The 17,358-nt window shown below is 42.8% G+C and overlaps 2 protein-coding genes across 3 annotated transcripts; both read right to left on the minus strand.

Annotated features, from left to right (window-relative positions):
- Positions 1–220: 220 nt before the first annotated feature.
- tmem135 (transmembrane protein 135) lies at positions 221–6,803 on the minus strand. The gene is made up of 15 exons (XM_077020102.1): positions 6,622–6,803; positions 5,461–5,588; positions 5,034–5,126; positions 4,678–4,711; positions 4,436–4,501; positions 4,163–4,209; positions 3,958–3,999; positions 3,663–3,830; positions 3,342–3,411; positions 2,986–3,153; positions 2,800–2,863; positions 2,615–2,691; positions 2,253–2,351; positions 1,454–1,521; positions 221–1,267 (listed from the first exon to the last, which is right to left on the minus strand). The coding sequence occupies exons 1-15, from the start codon at positions 6,760–6,762 to the stop codon at positions 1,135–1,137; spliced, it is 1,398 nt and encodes a 465-aa protein (XP_076876217.1). The 5' UTR covers positions 6,763–6,803; the 3' UTR covers positions 221–1,134.
- Positions 6,804–7,120: 317 nt separating this feature from the next.
- Positions 7,121–17,304, minus strand: cct8 (chaperonin containing TCP1, subunit 8 (theta)). 2 transcript variants are annotated; one of them, XM_077020104.1, is made up of 15 exons: positions 17,146–17,304; positions 16,421–16,511; positions 16,258–16,337; positions 15,994–16,143; positions 14,469–14,649; positions 14,228–14,289; positions 13,955–14,092; positions 10,527–10,705; positions 10,097–10,163; positions 9,889–9,976; positions 9,520–9,635; positions 9,346–9,417; positions 8,890–9,054; positions 8,652–8,771; positions 7,121–7,377 (listed from the first exon to the last, which is right to left on the minus strand). In XM_077020104.1, exons 1-15 carry the CDS (start codon positions 17,203–17,205, stop codon positions 7,306–7,308), a joined length of 1,641 nt encoding a protein of 546 aa, XP_076876219.1. In that variant the 5' UTR covers positions 17,206–17,304; the 3' UTR covers positions 7,121–7,305. The 2 variants fall into 2 exon arrangements, with proteins under 2 accessions (XP_076876219.1, XP_076876218.1); XM_077020103.1 differs by lacking the exon at positions 7,121–7,377 and adding an exon at positions 8,381–8,534.
- Between the last annotated feature and the right edge of the window lie 54 nt (positions 17,305–17,358).

Raw genomic sequence — 17,358 nt, forward strand, 5'->3', positions numbered from 1 at the left:
CCTGCAAGAAAACCTTGAAAATACAAGACATGTTTGAAAAGGAAATGGATCAAGAAAAGATTAGTGAAAAGAGCAGAGGGCACGTGAGCGTGTGACTGCTGACCTGGTACGTGAGCACGAGATCATCCCAAAAATCGCTGGAGGAAGGCAGACAGGAAAGACGACGGAGACGCGTTCTTGAATGAAACAGAAGTGAAACCAACCACACGAATACACTGGACATTTTTAGATTTTTAATAGAAAGCGTTTGCCTTTATAGAAACATTACGCCTTTTTTCTTTGTACATAAATTACAGCTTCATACAAGTATACAGCAATACTTTAATTATGTTATATTACACTACATGTTTATTGCTAATAAAAAAAAAAGTGGGTGCGTGTTCTCCCCTATCTGCTCATTCCAAAGGGATATTGCAGAGGAAACCTTGCGTTCTACACTACTAACTCCAGAATACTGCAGCTACTCCCAGGAGTTACCTTCTAATATATAGACAAATAGGTCGTGATTGTTTTTCAGGGTCCCGCTTTACATTAAGAGCACACTCAACTACTTCAGTGCCTCTGGAACATTGGTGTGCACTTCGGAATAATGTCAGCAAGTTCACTGATATGACAATAACAATGGACAACAAAGGAAAAGCTGCTGTGAGGCCTGATGGAGTCGTACCACAGATCTGGACATGGCCAGAGAGCTCTGGCTTTACTGCTGAGCAAATAAAAGCTCAAACAAAAAAAGTTCCAAAGAACAGTGGAATAACTCTTACACAAGTATCATATATTCTTGTATTTGAATATGAAGAGAACATTTGTAAATCTCAACATCTTACCTTAAAATCTCCTCTCAGTGCCAATTAAGGCATCATGTCATTGTTTTTTAATCCCCCACTATGAGTTATGACTCACTTGTAATTGATAAAACTTACCAACGTAAAGGTAAACAAGGCCTTAATCAGTGCCAATGTATCCACTTAAACTCCCTCTGATTAACTTCCATTGATTAGAAGTGGATACAGGTATGTAATACTGCAACACCTGGCTGCTGTGCTCTGGACCAAAGTGATGCTGTTCACATGAAACCCGAACTCTCCGAGTTGTGCGTCTCTGAGCAGGCATCACACTGGTGGGCCTGTCCCGTTAATTCAGTGGCACGCCCACGTCTGGAGGAACCAGCATGTACTTGGGGTCCAGCTGGGGAGTGAAGTGCGGAAACCTCCTAGAAGCTTCGGTCCCGAATGAGTCAAGAGCTTTCCTATTCATCAGAGCGAACCTGGAGATTCAGAAATGTAGGCAGTGGGTTAGCTGACCCATCTCTACCTGTGCCTTCATACCCACAGTGCCTGCTTCAGTGCCTCTTTATTGCCTCTCTTGGCAATAAAACAGTGGAGCGCGCACGCACACGCACACACACACCCCTTTGGTCAATTAAACAGTGGAACACAAACCACACACACACCTGCCCTTGGTCAATCGTAGTAAAAACTTCCAATATGACGGACGTAGATTCTGCACTTCCATCACTGCCTGCAGAGAGGAGGAGCCCACGATCAACATAAAATTCAAAACGACTCGTACAAATGACAGACTGTGCTATAAAATCTAGGGTGACCCCTCCATTTCAAAATGTTTAAATGCAGACTTAATATTTAATTCAAGCTAAAACCTGTACTGTCAACAATTTATACTAATGACAAAAAAAAAAAACCATTCTGGAAGAGGTGAACTTCTAGGTATTTCTAGGTGAACTACTAGAAATATTAATGAACTTGTAATTACATCTATTAATATATAAGCATTTGTATTAATATTTATTAATATATCAGCATTACATTATTAATATAAAACCATTAAATATTTATAATATGCACTCAATACCAGTTTATTATGACAATTTCTTATTATAAACCATCTTATAACCTTGAAAAACTGTTGACTTGCAGTTTACTTCAGCTACCTTTTAACTGAGTCATATGTTAACCTTTTATTAATCCATCAACATGACTGACCAGCACTGGGGTCAGATATTAACCAGCAATGAACTTGGCTGTAAACCTTTACATGTACTTATAAGACAAATCACTGGACCTGTGAAGAGGGCTTGTTCTGAAGAACCATAAAAAAAGTGGGCAGAGTATAACACCAACCAGTTTTACATTTCTGGCACCCACTTCTGTGGTGATAAATCTGTGACTGAAATGTCTGCTAATTTTATATCTTTGTCCCAAATAGCCCCCGATCCTGCTGTGAAGACTCACCGCCTGGAAGCAGATGGCAGTTGAGATGGCGTATATTACTGTGTCAGCTTCAGAGAAGTAGGGGAAACGACCTGCTTCAATACCTTTGAAGTACATTGTCTGAGCGGGGAAGAGGTTACCAGAACACGGGCTTCAGAAACAGAGCGCGGCAGTCAGAGAAGCACTGAGCGGTTGAGGCAAGAAACAACATTCCAGATTTGTAACACGACATTCCAAATTGGTAACACGACATTCCGAATTTGTAACATATTTTATTCTGAAACACCATTCCACAATGTGGAGCACATTAATGTTCCTAGTGATGCCAAGGCAGCTTTTAAAGCTACAGAAATAAGTTATACGCAAGTGAAGAACTCCGTTACCTCCACCAGCTTGGAGAACAGGTACATTGAGATGGTGGTGCTTTTATAGAAGAACATGGAGGTGCCTGCAAGAAAACCTGAAACAACCAAGAGGTGGTTGAAAAGGAAACAGACCAAATGTGCCCAACAGCGGAAAGTCCAGTGGGAATGTGAACAAATATTGACAGAATGATAACAGCGTTTACCTGCTATGAGAGCATGAAGCTCATCGTCAAGGTTTCGAACCCACCTCAGGAAGCAGCTGGTCCCCTTTAAAAAAGAGCACAACGGTCACAAAAACGTTTTTCACAAAAAATTGGGAGTTTCAAGATGAATCGCATATTCTCAAGTTACAGAGTCAACGAGATACAAGACGCTTTAGCAAACTTCACCTTGTATATACTGACAAAGGAACCAAGAAACGCGCCGAGTTGGAAATTCTCCTTGTTGTAGAGCAGTGACAGAATGCGAGAGGGTCTGGTGAAAACCTGCCTAAACGTAGACGGTACCTTCAAACAGCACTGGATGAGATAGCCCACACTGAACATGCGGATGAAGCCCTTCCACACACACAAGACAATAAAACAGTCACTTGCCAGGTTTCACTTAATCAATAATTTAGTAAATCAAAATGAATTTACAGTCTAGAACTGCTGACATAGGTTTTAGAATATATTGGTATAGTGTCACACGGACACACACACACACACACACACACACACACACACACACACACACAGACTCTTACTTTGACACAGTAGGATATGCAGTTGTCTTCATAGTGTTTGCAGCACCTATGTCTAGGGCCATGCTTGCATCTGAAGATGGACAACATAATGCAAAAATAAATGCAGACAGAAAAGTGTAGAACCCCCACATCCTAGTATACTAGACTCTAGACTCTAGTATAAAGTAAATGGTACCTAGGACTTCACACATTAGTGTTGTAGCGATGATTTTCAGAGCTCTACTGTTTACATAGAGTCAGTGGAACCTAGAATCCCTTTGGCCCATGGTGACCAAGCTGAGGTCCGGAATCATACATGGCACATCTTGCTAATGTACTCACAAGGAATCCAGAAGCCGGCGAGTCAGGGCAGCGATGGTCCTCCCCCAGGAAGAAGCCCGCTCCCCCTCTGGTGCCGGGCTGACTGGCGGGGCTGACCTCTCTGAGGAGGAGGCGGTGCCTGGCTCCTGACAGGAGTGCGTAGGGATCTCCTCCTTGCCAACAATAAACCTGTCCAAGCCAGACACATAACCCTCAATGAACACGCTAAGCAGAGACTAGCACCAGACTAGTGTCGTTCTGTGTCGGGTATCAACACACATCCAGAAAAATAAACTTTTACAACAAAAACACTCACTTTAATGCTGAAAAAGCAAAACCCTTAAGTCCATCTTTACATCTGAAGAAGAAAAAAGTGAATACATCATCCTTATCGGACAATAAAAACTAAGTCACCAATAGCATAAAACATACAGCATAGAATATATTTAATACAGATGTAGGTAACAGTATTTGTGAAGCTTTCTCACAAATCCAAAGATCTTTAAGACCCAGCAGCTTACCTGAAGAAGAACATGTAGAGAGATGCAGTCAGGCAGAAAAGCAAGACCTGAAGAGCAAGATGAGGAACACGTCACCTGAACAGGAACTCAACACGTCAAAGCTCAGATGCTTCTTTATGTTCACAGTAAGAGAGAAGCAAGCCTGATAAAGATCAACTTTTTACATCAGCGCCTAGTCAATGGATCTCCAGTCCAGTGCAGACACACAGAGCTTTTTCACTGTAAACAGTTTAATCATCGGAAACAATGATGCATTAAAATCAAGGCGTCTACCTCTCCGTATTTTAAAGGTTTAACAATGCCGCGTGTGACAGCCATCCGGAATATTGTCTCCGTTGCCTGTACAATACACAGAACAGGTCTAACCAACACTTCCTCTTACATAATTTTGATTGATCTTTTAATGTGAAATCATGATTTAGAAAATAAAGTAAACATAGTGACAGTCATGATGAAGATGTGCAAAAACCAAATCAGCGTTCTGCCATTCCTGATACAGTGCTTAGGGGATTTACCAGGTTTGCCATATATATTGTTAGAAGTCCTCTCCTGCAGAAAGACAGAGACAATAGAAGTTATCAATGCATCCATGCAGTAGTCATAGCAAAAAAGGACTGGATAAGACTGGTAACAGAAAGCCGTGGATGTAATTCTAGCTCAGCCTGTGTTCATCAAGGTCTCTCCATACCATTCTGTAGACTGAACAGGACGCCCCAGGTGGATTTGCATGTATTTGAGCTCCAAGAACTACATATGCTTTGTCGGTCATGTTAAATTGCCCTGGATGTTAAATGTGTTATGCAGTGCACAGTCTCACTCGAGACAGCTGATCACTTTCCCCTGATATAGCAAACAGAGAGTCAAGGCCAACCTGCTTTTGCGCTCTATCAGAATAGCAATGTACGAAGCAGGCAATGCAGCTCCAAAACCTGCAGACCAGGAGTAGAAACGACCCAACAGTCTCCTGCAGGTCAAACAGAGGAAAGGGGGCAAAACCCAAGAGACCCACACGAGACAATTCAACATAAAGACCAAATCAAACGACTCCCTGTACATGATGTGATGGATGAAGACTTATCTACAGCATATGCCCAGTCACTGTAAGCTCAAAACACACTTAATACAATTAAATCATAAATCCAGGACCAATCCTAAAGCATTTAAATCTGTGTCATCATTTAAGACTTCATATATTGTCCTTGAACTTTAAACGGCTGTCTGTGAGGACCATGATGGCAAGTGGTTGTGCTTTCACTGCAAGTGGCAGGAATGGAGGCTTGTTTTTTGAGAGCGCTTACCTAAGTATGCAGAAAAAGGCAATGTACAGGCCTCCATTTGCTGTCAGAAAGGACGTGGATTGCAGGATTTCGGGAATAAGTCTCTTCATGTAATAGTCTTTTTTCCGCCTCCTTAGCAGGGCTGCAATCTAGAGGAAGTTACATCATCTTCTTCAATGTACATATGAACACCAGTGCTGTTTCAGACAGGCTTTTCGCTGCTCATTTCCAATTGATCACACCCGAAGTACTGCTTAATATAGAGCAGAGGTGCCTAGTCAACATGTTGGCAATGCCATCTGGAAAAGCCGGTTCCAGCTAATCTAGGTTTTAGGAAGAGTACTAAATATGCTAACATAGTGGCTATAAATGGGTACTCAGAGAGCAGGTAGGATACTTCTTGTGCCAAGTCAAACACAGAAACCCCAAACCCTCTACCCATTAGAAAAGTAGAGATCAAAGGTTGAGCTACACTGTCCAGTGTGTTGCAACTGTATCTAGCAATGAAACTTGCACAGTAATAGTACAAACCCTGCCTGAAAACCCTCCAAAACATCACCAAAGAGGCCAAGTAGACTCTTAGCTAGCTGCATTTCCCCCCAGACCCTCTCTGACTACAAACCAGAGCCGCTCATGATTAGTAAAACGAGAGCTGATCCCAACAAGTCTGATGAGTTAAGAACATTGCAGGTTATACACGACCGACCTACCGAGGCCAGCAGCAAGTGAAACGATTCTGATCATCGTCAAGTCTCTATCACTACTCTGTGAATCAGCAAACGGCCTTAACAACATATCAGCTATTTGAATGACGCCCATTTAAACTTTTGGGGAAAGAGGATTTAACAAAAATGTTGCGAAATCAAATGAAGTCAAGGGCATTGTGTTAACTTGGCTAGGCTACTTACTGGCAGCTAGCTAGCCTCTGGTCTCGGAGTGAATTTACTACAGCTAGCTCACTGACGTTAAGAGGTTAAAGAAGTTCCGCAAATTAGCGAAGTGTGGTGTTAAACGGTGATATTAGATGACCTGAGAGAGAATGTGAGCTAGTTCTGTTGGTCGTGTGGTAGCGCCGTAACGCCACAGATCCAACCTACACCACGGTTAGCCCATTCAGTTAATGCGAGCTAGCGAGCATCCCTACAGTAACTTACACACCGGACAAATAATCAGCACACTTACTAGATACAACGGCGCATATATCTTAAAAGACACCTCCAGAGCACCGGCTGTCACTTGCATGGTTGACAGAATACATGACGGACTCCAAGTGTGTCCTATCTCGTAGCAACTGTGCGGTATAGACTTGCTGAAAGCAGCCATGTTCAGCGAAACCAGCGAGCGCGCACTCGAGGGCTAGCCAACGCGCGCTCCCGCTCTAACTTTATCCCCCACTCCATTCGCATGGCTACGGTCCAGCTCTCAAAGTGGCGAGTCCAAAAATGTTTAGCAGAAGCTGTAAAAAACACGATTTCCGTGAAGATATTGATTTGTATAGCAACGTGACACTAGCCCGCGGATTATTATTAAGTGATTATGATTAACTTGTTTGAATATGCAGTTTAAAAACACATATTCCACTTTGCGTATTCAGTCATGGAAGTGTACCTCTGATAATTAATTTGTTTAAAAACAACAACAAAAAAAACTGATAGCAAAAAAAAAAAGAAAGAACCCAGACTTGATAGCTCAGTTGCCTTTTATTGGGACAAAATCTCTGAATCCATCCATTTCTCTTCACACTAATGAACACGAAGCTTGTACTGAAAAGAAAAACATAATACAAAACGTGAAGCTGATATTAAATAAACAGGTCAATCGCTTAAGTGGCAAAAGAGAATATGCAGACGGTCAAACAAGGACGTCTCAATCATCCTGATCCCAGTCCTCCTTCTTCTCTGGAGCTTTAGGTCCTCCTGCTGGCTTGGCCATGATTATCTGTGAGGACAAGAGGAAAACATATGCAGACCTGTCAAAACTCTGGCGAGAGCGAAACTGCTTGTTTGGTGCGGTCAGTTCAAGCATGTGAACACACGAGCAGGAGCCAAGAATTCAAAACACTAGTGGAAGGGGGAAAGTGAGTCAGTGAGTGCAACGTGCAGTCTTACTGGGCCAGGCCTTAGTTTTCCATTTTAAAACACTGTGACTGCAACAGTGCTGTGATGTACAGTGACAGTTGTTAGTATGTTTCCATCCAAGTGCCAAACCAAGCACACCAGACTTAAGGGTTCTGAAATGATCACCGGTCAAATAGGTTCTGGGGGGGATCAATGCATATATCCGTGTCTAGCTGTTCAGAACCCCTGTGCTTCTGCCTGGCCCTGATTCAAGCAGTCATCTACATAAATGTGGAACAGACTTGATTTTTGGTTCCACATTCATGCAGCAGTATCCAACAACAGTATTAGTAGGACTTGGGAGTGGGTGAAAACGTGAGAATGTCGTTTCTCCAGTCCCAACTCTTACACACACGGTTAGAAAAATATATACAGTGAGGAAAATTCTATGACCTCAAACACCGACTCGGGTAAAAAGGAGTAACTTATCCCCATAAGTAATTTGAGGCATCTGCTGTTTTCTACAATTGGCTGTCATAACCCAAATTATTTAACATGTACCGAAAAAACATGAAAAACATGTTCTAACAAAGTATTAAGGCAGTGTAATGAATGCAGCAGGTCATGCTTGCATAGGTCATGTCTGTTTACTGCATCAGAAAATGCAGCGTGTTCATTAGAAACAATATTATTCAGTTACAAAAGGTGTTTCCATGCATTGCCCTCCAACAGTGTGTTAATAACCTTTTGCTTCTTTAACAGCTACATGGTTTGTGCTTTTTACAAACAATATCACGAGAAATATGGTTATTTAGTTATAGGTGTGAGCATGTTCATGCATTCCCCTATACCCCAGTGGTTAAGCACACATAAGAAGTTGTGGGGCACCTGTCCCATTTCAGGGGGGGGGGGGGGGGGGGGGGTTTCTTATCAATGGTGTGGGTCAAATTTATCAGGCTCCTCCTCCCATCCGTCCTTGTCCCAGTGGCCTTGCTGTTTGGGAGCTTTAGGGCCCCCTGCTGGCTTCGCCATAATGATCTGACATACATTTTCACTATGTTAAAATCGGAAAACGAGAAGACAAATCCGGCTGCAGAAAGGATTAAGAATGGACCGAATCGGTTTGTGACTAATCTGTGAGATGAAGCAGCCGACCTGATCGACCCGGAGGACCGTGATGGCGGCGTTAGTGGCCAGCTTGATGCCCCAATGTTTGACCAGGTAAGGATCCAAAATGGCAGCCTCGAGCATGTCTTTCACAGCGGGCCCCTCACCCTACCAAAGAAAACAACAGGAAACCAATGAAATGGTATGGTATTTCGATGATAACAAAACCAACGACACGCCTTCAGTCACATCTGTACAGTCTGGGTTAATGAACGGTAAGTCTCACCTCTATATCAAAGCCCATGTTTTTGTTGCCTTCGTGGTGAACTGCGTACAGCTTGGAGATTAGTTCGTTGCCCTTCACGCCAGAGTTCTCAGCCAAGGCACGCGGTACAGCCTCAAAAGCCTCAGCAAACTTCTTGATGGAATACTGCTCCAGACCTGGGCAAGACTGACCAAGCACACCATGGTCTTCAGGAAGAATGCCCACTTCAGCCCTTCAACACAGCTTTGTGGTATGTCAGACCAATTACTGATATGCATATATAGTATGAACCTTTTAGCAGCATGAACTGTTTTACTGTGAACTGTAAATTTTATTAACATGTACAGATATCTCCTTGGTTTTCAGGACGAACACGATGACAGTCGAAGGCACGACACTGAAATGTTTCTGTTCAGACTTTCACTCAATATGGTTATGAATTCATTCTCACTGAAGAACAGTGCAGTATTGTCTTACCTCTCCATAAGACATAATCTGCTTAGCCAGTTCAATTTCAGTAGCTCCAGCACCAGGGCAGAGCCTCTTGTCCTAAGAATAAATAACAACAACATAAACATCAGCAGTAATATCAGCAAAAAAGAAAAGAAAAAAAAAGGAAAAAAAAAATCTCAAATCCACTCCAACACTTACCCTGACGAGGACCTTAAAGGTGTTCACTCCATCGTCAATGGCTCGTTCGATATCATCCATCAGGTTGTCTGTGGAACCTCGTATTACCAGCGTAGAGATGGATCCATCCTCTTTGTCTGTAATCATATGAGATGTGATGCATCTGGATCAGAAATTGCCCAATAAGGTGCATACTGAGATGAGTGTGCAAACCAATTGTTATTTATTTGAAGCCTTGTCTCACTTTCTGGGGTGCAACAATGGTAAACAACCAGATACAGTAGGGGTTTAACTATATGACATCACAAACAGGAAAAGAAAATTACACCCCATCAGTGAAGAAGCGAAGCGGACCAATCTGATGACAAAGTGGGGTGCGAAGATCATTACCGTGTTTGAACACAACAACCTGGGTGTCTCCGACCTCCGTCAGGTACACACCATCACAACGCCCCATCTCCTCAGGGGTGGGCACAGTCTACAGGAACACAGACAATGAGGCACGCAGCAGGAGGCTGATGAATCACGGCAGTTCTTCACAGTTAAATCCAATCACAGGAGCAATTTAATTATGGGGCAAATTCAATTTAAGGCTCACCATTCTAGGCAAAGCTACAGCGCCAACAGTTTTGCATAACCTTCTGAGGTCCCATTTGGAGTTGAGTCTGTATGAAGAACACAAAGAAATGTCATGTCAGATCAGCCCCTCTGATAATACATCCTGTGTATTAGTTAATATATCAATATGGGCCACTTCAGCACAAATATCAGAGAATGCTTCAATATGCAAATAAGGCCCAACAATGAGAATCCTCTGGATGGCTTGATGAACAACAGTATTCCCATGATCCGGTATGAATAATTTTGGTAAAAATAATGCCAAACTTTAGTCATATCACATTAAGGGGTCACCACCACTTAAACACATCACAATAGCAATATGTAGTAACAATATTTTTCTGCACCATCATGCAGCTTAAAACACAAATTCAGGCAAAGGCGTGTGTGTCAGTGCAGAGCTCTCTCACCGGACTACCATGAGCTGGTATTTGTTGGCGTAGTGCAAGGCCATGTCTGCCACTTTGCCCCCGGTCACCACCACATTAGCGCCGGCCTCTGCGATGGCCTTCACCTGGGCCTCCATCAGGTCCTCCTCCCCTTTACTGAAGCTCATCAGCTCTTCTGCGTTCTTTATCAACACCGTGCCCTGAGCAAGAGATACCAGCACAGTCAATTCATCGCCATTACAATATTGCTTAAAATGTTTACAAACGTTTGGACAACCTTTAAACATGCACTACTTGACAACTTCTGAATGCGTGTTAGGGAAAATACAAACATCTTTGAATTAATAAGATAAATGTCTACATAGTAGGGGTGGGAATCGTTTACTATCTCACAATTCGATTCCGATTTTGGGGGCCACGATTCGATTCAAAATCGATTTTTGATTCAAAAACCGATTTGATTTATAAAAATTTCTGCTTCAGTCTATAAAATCTGCATGATCTACTACAGTCTGCTTTGCAAGACAGAATGACAAATACAGAAAATAAAGTGTCTTTCACATTTAATTAACAAAAATAATGTGCTTTGGTAAAATAAAATGCTTTTTGTTGTGTTACCAAAATTCTTTAGCTTCATTTTGCAAGCTCTCAGGGCTGGCTCGGATGCAGTTCCACCTGCGTAACCGTACACAGCCAGGTCTCTGCTTTCTCTGTGGTTGCTTCTCGTTTAATGGTGTCTCGCCACCTCTCTCTGTTATGCTTTCTCTTTACTTATTCTAGTATCTATCTCCTGCGTCGCTTCCTGATTCATCTCAAGTTTTCCCAATCCTGTATTTCTTCCTATCCGTTTTGCCTTTATTTTTTAATTGTTGCTGCATTTTTTGCCAGTTACTTCTGCTGGCGTCCTTGGTTTCATTTTCGCGATGCATTTATCTGCGCTGTTTTTTAGTTACTGTTGTTATTTTTCTTCTTTCTCCCGTCTCTCTGCGGTTGAGTGTTATTTTCCACGCATTGTATTTTCTATTTACTCCGTGCCCTCACGGTTTTTGTTTCTATTCTTTTGCACGTTGAGTCTTCCGCGTTTAGTTTGTTCGTTCTGGGTCGCTGTGCACGTTTCCCTCTCGCTAATACATTTGACAAGTATCAAACGTTTTGCTCTTGCGAGCCGGCACTTGGGTCCACCCTTCTCTATATTATTTCACTTGGGTCCACCCTTCTCTATATTATTTCACTTGGGTTCACCCTTCTCTATATTATTTCACATGGTGTGTACGTTCCCGTTAACCGCGTTACACAAGCCTTGCACACGAGCTACGTTGTGTCAAGTTCGGTCTTCCCTGGCATTCGGTAAAAACCAAAATGAACCCATATCTTTGCCTTAAATGAAGATGGGACAGGTTGAATATATCTTTCCTCCATTTGTTTTGAAACTTTTCCACACATTAGTGTGTCCCAGAATCTGCTGCGTAAAGTCTTGCATAATTTTGTAATTACGTAACGCGAGACTTCACCACGACTTGGAATCGATTTTGGGACATTTAAAATCGATTCTGAATCGTAGTAAATGAGAATGGATTTTTGATATATGAATCGATTTTTGGCACACCTCTACTACTAGGGCTGAACGATTTTGGAAAATAATCTAATTGCAATTTTTTATCTATACATTGCGATTGCGATTTAAAATCGCGATTTTTTTTCCATTGTTCCACTTCAGGAAACTCTGTTTCGGCATTTTTTATACAGCACAGATACAGGGTTGCCCGGGGGGGGGGGGGGGGGGGGGGGGGGGGGGGGGGGGGTGTAAAAAATGGACTAAATTTAAGTATTATTATTATATCGTGATCGATCGATCGCCTGTGGTTGGCGCCAGAGCGAACTACTAACTTTTTAGTCTAAGACGCTCAATGCGTGAGAGTTGGCAACCCTGCAGGTATAGCAACTTGGCTAAAATATGTGCGTGAGGGCATTTGGTAGCGCATATCCAGTGTGTTTAACAAAGCCATGAAGCCGGGATTGTTCACTACATTAACGGACATCATGTCTTTCACTGAACTCCGTTACTGCCCGAGTTATTTCAGTTAAAGTGCGCTGTGTTAACTTCACTTCTCCACCTCCCTGCCTCCTGCTCGGGTTTGCTCCGTTCGTCCTCGGCTCGGCTCGCTCCCAAGTCACGTGACCAGTTTAAATCGCAGCCTGTGCGATTAGACAATCGCGTTTTTAAAAATCGCGAAATTATCGCAAATGCAATTAATCGTTCAGCCCTACACTTTGGCTTTAAACATAACAATAACAACAGTAACAATACTGTACTACCTTCAATACTTCCACTCACAGGCTGGTCAGATCACTGACCCATACTCTTGACCAGGATCAGAGGACTACATAACATCTGTACAGTGAGTCCCCGCTTAACGATGGGGTTAGAGACTGAAAAGTCTACAGAAAAGGTCAGAGCTCTCCTCAAGGTCTGTAACGGTGCCTTGAGGTCTGGCAACAGAGCATTATACAGACCTGCTAGAGCTGTCCTGAACAGAGGCATCAGCAGGGTAGCCTACCATCCAGCCTCATTCACACCAGTCGGTATGAAATGTTTTGACCTGCACCACATCAATGGCAGCCTCCCATCCACGTTCAAGCCACACCAGTTTGCCTACAGATTTCATGGGTCTACAGAACATGCAATCACTACGGCTCCTCACACAGCGCCGACTCGAGACTTTCTGACTAACCACTGTTGGATTGGAACAAACCCTCACCTCGCCTCCATTTTTACACTCACAGGGCTGGGCTGAGAACTGCACCCCCTTAAACAATCACATTTGTGGGTGAAGTCCAAAGAATGGAAGCCTGGTGTCCTGATAACAATCTCATCCTGAATTCCTTAAAAACGAATGAACGTCAAGATTTCCAGAAGGACAGAACAGACCCTGATCCACCACACGTCAATATGGACTGCGTGGAAAGGGTTCCTCTGAAGACACATCCCACCTTGGACATCATCTGTTTGCGCTTTTGCCCTCCAACACACGCTATAGCATCAATGCACTTTAGCAATTGTGCATTCTCATGGGCTATGCCGAGCAACACCTCAGCTATGTATTTACAACGAGCAACACCTCAGCTATGTATTTACAACGAGCAACACCTCAGCTATGTATTTACAACGAGCAACACCTCAGCTATGTACATTTAAGTTTCCGATATCGCCAATTGTGATTCACATCCCAATCGGAATTTGACATGTCGCAATTACCCATTTTCCCGCATTTTTTGTATTTTCATTCATACGCCTTACGCATACCTACACAATTTCATTGTACTCTGTGCAACGACAAATAGGTATCTAATGTAATCTAATAAATGACCTGCCATGACGCACAGACGGTCTAACTGTGTTCAGGGTAGTACCGTTTCCTCTAATGGCGACGAGACTTCCTACTTCCTACCTTGGTTTCAGTTACCATGCAGTCAAATGGACAGGAAAACACAACGATCTTGGCATCTTTAACTGATGTGATGTCTCCTTCTGCCTCTTTCTTGAAAACCATTCCATGCAGCATTGATGAGGCATTCAGTCCACAACCCTTTGTGTTCAAATATGCAGAATGCAAAAACAGGTCAAAACACACTGGTCAAACACACTGGATGTTTTAAAAATAAATACAGCACTACAGTTTTATCTACAAAAGGTAAAAGTAAACTTTTAGACGAAGACTCACCAAAATCTTACACACGCGGACATTATCAACATTGAAACTGCCAGACTCGGGAAAAATGGAAACTGTAAAATAAACAAGAACCAAGGTCACACAGAAACCTGGGATTCAAATTTCGACTAACCAGAGCCCAAACACTGGTCCTGGATGGCAGACTGATCAGAGCCCAAACACTGGTCCTGGATGGCAGACTGATCAGAGCCCAAACACTGGTCCTGGACAGAAGAGCAAAAGCAGTCCTTACCACAGGCTTGCGCTATTAGGTCGGCGAGGAAGTCCTCATTTCCATACTGTTTGCTCATCACAGCAGGCCGGATCAAGGATGTAGCCTCAACCAGGTCATGCAAGTTCTTAGCGGAGGAGCAGGCAAGGTCTGGAAGAATCTCCAGAGCCTTCTTGCAGGCCATCTCATAGCCCTCAATGACCTGAATGGAGTATATTATAATACCAATGAATGAAACCAAATGTCAAGGAGACCTGTTGCCCATTTACATTTAGGGCCTTTAGCAGACGCCCTTATCCGGAGCAACTTCCAAAGCGCTTTGCCATCTGTTCACAGAATGCATCCTAGATAGTCCTAGATAGATAGGTCAGAATTCAAGATGCCCGACATCCGTCTAGTCCGTGAATTCGTTTAAACTTAATTTGCTCCAATTTGGAAATTACGTGTGGTTTCATTTTGGACATCAAAATTCCACGTTCCTACTGGCCCAAGTGGACAGTAAGGCCTTCATTCATAATGCCACTTTGATGGCGGCTTTCCTGTTTGCTGCTCTTATAATTACCCTCACTCATTCCAACTAGAATAGGGCGATACATACTTTGTCAGTCTAATTTTGCATGCAGTTTAAAACTAGGTTTTACCCCTTTTAGCATAGACGAAGGACATGTACAAAAAATGTAAAAGTGCCATATTTTGTCAATTGTGATTTTTCACAGCAATCGAAATTTGTCCTCCGCTTTATACCCATCTGTGCAGTTAGAACACACACACACACACTAGTGATTACTAGGGTGCTGTGGATCACACGTGCCCAGAGCGGTGGGCAGCCCTAGCCCGGCGCCCGGGGAGCAGTTGGGGTTAAGTGCCTTGCTCAAGGGCACCTCAGTCATGGCCTCAGGTCTGGGAATCGAACCCACGACCCTCTGGTCACAAGACCAGTTCTCTACCTCCAGGCCATGACTGCCCCATGACATGCTGTTAACTTCCTGTTTGGAATATCTTCTATGAGGCACTTTCCTCCATTTTTATTTACTTTAATCTTAGTAGCTTTTGGGTTGATTAATGTTGGTTTAATGGTACGTGGAGGAAATGCGTTAAAAAAATCGATACTTTCACTCTTTCTTTGTTCCTCTGATTGCGTTAATAACACGTTAACAAGCTCTATGCACCCAAGCCCAGTCTTCAACTTTACACATTCTAGGCATTATAATGTTAAATTGTTTAAATCAGTTACTCAATAAATTTCACATTTATTTATTAATCTTATCACTGTGGCAAATATATATTGAACCAAAAGTAAAAGGCCACTGAATGGACTATGAATTTCACCCTCAGTTAATGAGACTGATGTAAGATTTTTCACCTGTACCATTAAACATCAATGTTTAGAGTGGTGCCCCACTATCAATAATTCATAACTTAAATCTGTTGCTGCATATTAATCAGTACAGCACTGTGTGCTCCCAAACCTATGACCTTGGTGTTTCTAGAACCTTGTTCTACGTGCTCTACCCGTCTAGCCACAGGAGCAAAACTCAAACCTCACCTCTGAAACAGAAAGACCCATTCGGAGCAGTTCCTCCGCCAGCTCCAACAGAGCCCCAGCAAACACCAGGACAAAGTTAGTGCCATCCCCCACCTCCTGTTCCTGCATGTGGGATGCCATCACAACCATCTTAGCAGCTGGGTGCTGGACCTAGGGTTAGGATAAAAAAAAATTAATGAACTAGCAAGATATTAATGTGTAATATTAATGCAGAAGGCCAAGCATAGACACTTGGTACCACAAATCTCCAAAACACAAACTCACCTCAAGCTCCCGCAGGATAGTGGCAGCATCATTGGTAACAAAGAGCCTTTCCAAGTGATTGATGACCATTTTATTCATGCCTGGAACATATATATTAATAAAGTGATCAATACAACAATAGAGATGCTGCCAAAAGCATGTAGTTAAGGACAGAAGCTCCCACCATTTGGACCGTATGCAGTTCTTGTGGTCTGTGCCAGTTCCTTGCATGCGTGGATATTTCTAAAAACCGCTTCTTCTAGACCTGAATAATGCTGAAGGAGAAAGTAAAAAAAAAAAGTTTAAATAAAAATTACAAAAGGTTTGCAAAATAATAGATTCAAGTCGTGAGACACAACACATCGATGCTTCAGCATTGTAGCAGACCGGTCAGTGCTGATTAGTTAGTAAACTAGCTAGGGATACACATTCTCATGTGGATTATTTAGTAGTAAAACTAACTAAGATAGTTAACTAACTGACAAGAATTCATCGAGGGCATGTTGTCTACTGCTAATGCATAACGGTATCTTCACTAAATGTACCACACAACCACTCCTGATCACCAACTTGCTCACCTGCTTCCTCGTGAATGTGCCGAGTGGTGCACATGTTTAGCTAGCTTATATATCTACCCAACAATGTAGTGTAACTGAACATTACGCTCTCAAGAAACGGCCAATATTCATGATGAATGTACGAATGATTAAATTAAAACTAACGAATGGCTAGCGTTAGTTGCGCTAGCCATCTTATTCGTTTAGTTCGCATGGCACAAGGGCCCATGTTCTAGAAGTCTCCACCCACATGAGCCAGGCTGACATGCTAGCTAGCGTAGTAGCTACCAAGCTAGCTACCGTAACAAATTGGTGACTATTTTGTTCATATATATGAAACAGTACGCCTCACCTTTGCGCCGTCTTTTAACATCTGGGCAAAGCCCGGAGCTTTAGGCACGTGAAGGGCCATTTTCAACGTTAAACGGGCCCGGTGAAATAAGAATGTGGGCTGATGCTGCGGGAAGCTGTACCACAAGGCAAGCGTGCAGCTATGAAAAGGCAGACCAATCGTAGATTGCCGAAAGATCGATAATCACGTCCATAGGATATCTGGACGATCGTC

Source organism: Brachyhypopomus gauderio, chromosome 10 (assembly GCF_052324685.1).
Source record: "Brachyhypopomus gauderio isolate BG-103 chromosome 10, BGAUD_0.2, whole genome shotgun sequence".
Classification (NCBI taxonomy): Eukaryota; Metazoa; Chordata; class Actinopteri; order Gymnotiformes; family Hypopomidae; genus Brachyhypopomus; species Brachyhypopomus gauderio.

Bases quoted from the DNA above. Each gene is read 5' to 3' on its own strand.
- tmem135 (XM_077020102.1), bottom strand. From the start codon at position 6,762: ATGGCTGCTTTCAGCAAGTCTATACCGCACAGTTGCTACGAGATAGGA. The intron at 5,127-5,460 runs GTAAGCGCTCTC...TTTGACCTGCAG, and splicing joins GCCTTTTTCTGCATACTTAG to GAGACTGTTGGGTCGTTTCT. The intron at 1,268-1,453 runs GTGTGTGTGTGG...CTGAATCTCCAG, and splicing joins CTACGATTGACCAAGGGCAG to GTTCGCTCTGATGAATAGGA.
- cct8 (XM_077020103.1), bottom strand. From the start codon at position 17,205: ATGGCCCTTCACGTGCCTAAAGCTCCGGGCTTTGCCCAGATGTTAAAA. The intron at 10,164-10,526 runs GTGAGAGAGCTC...TTCTTCATACAG, and splicing joins TACCAGCTCATGGTAGTCCG to ACTCAACTCCAAATGGGACC. The intron at 9,418-9,519 runs GTAAGTGTTGGA...ATTTATTCTTAG, and splicing joins CCTTTAAGGTCCTCGTCAGG to GACAAGAGGCTCTGCCCTGG.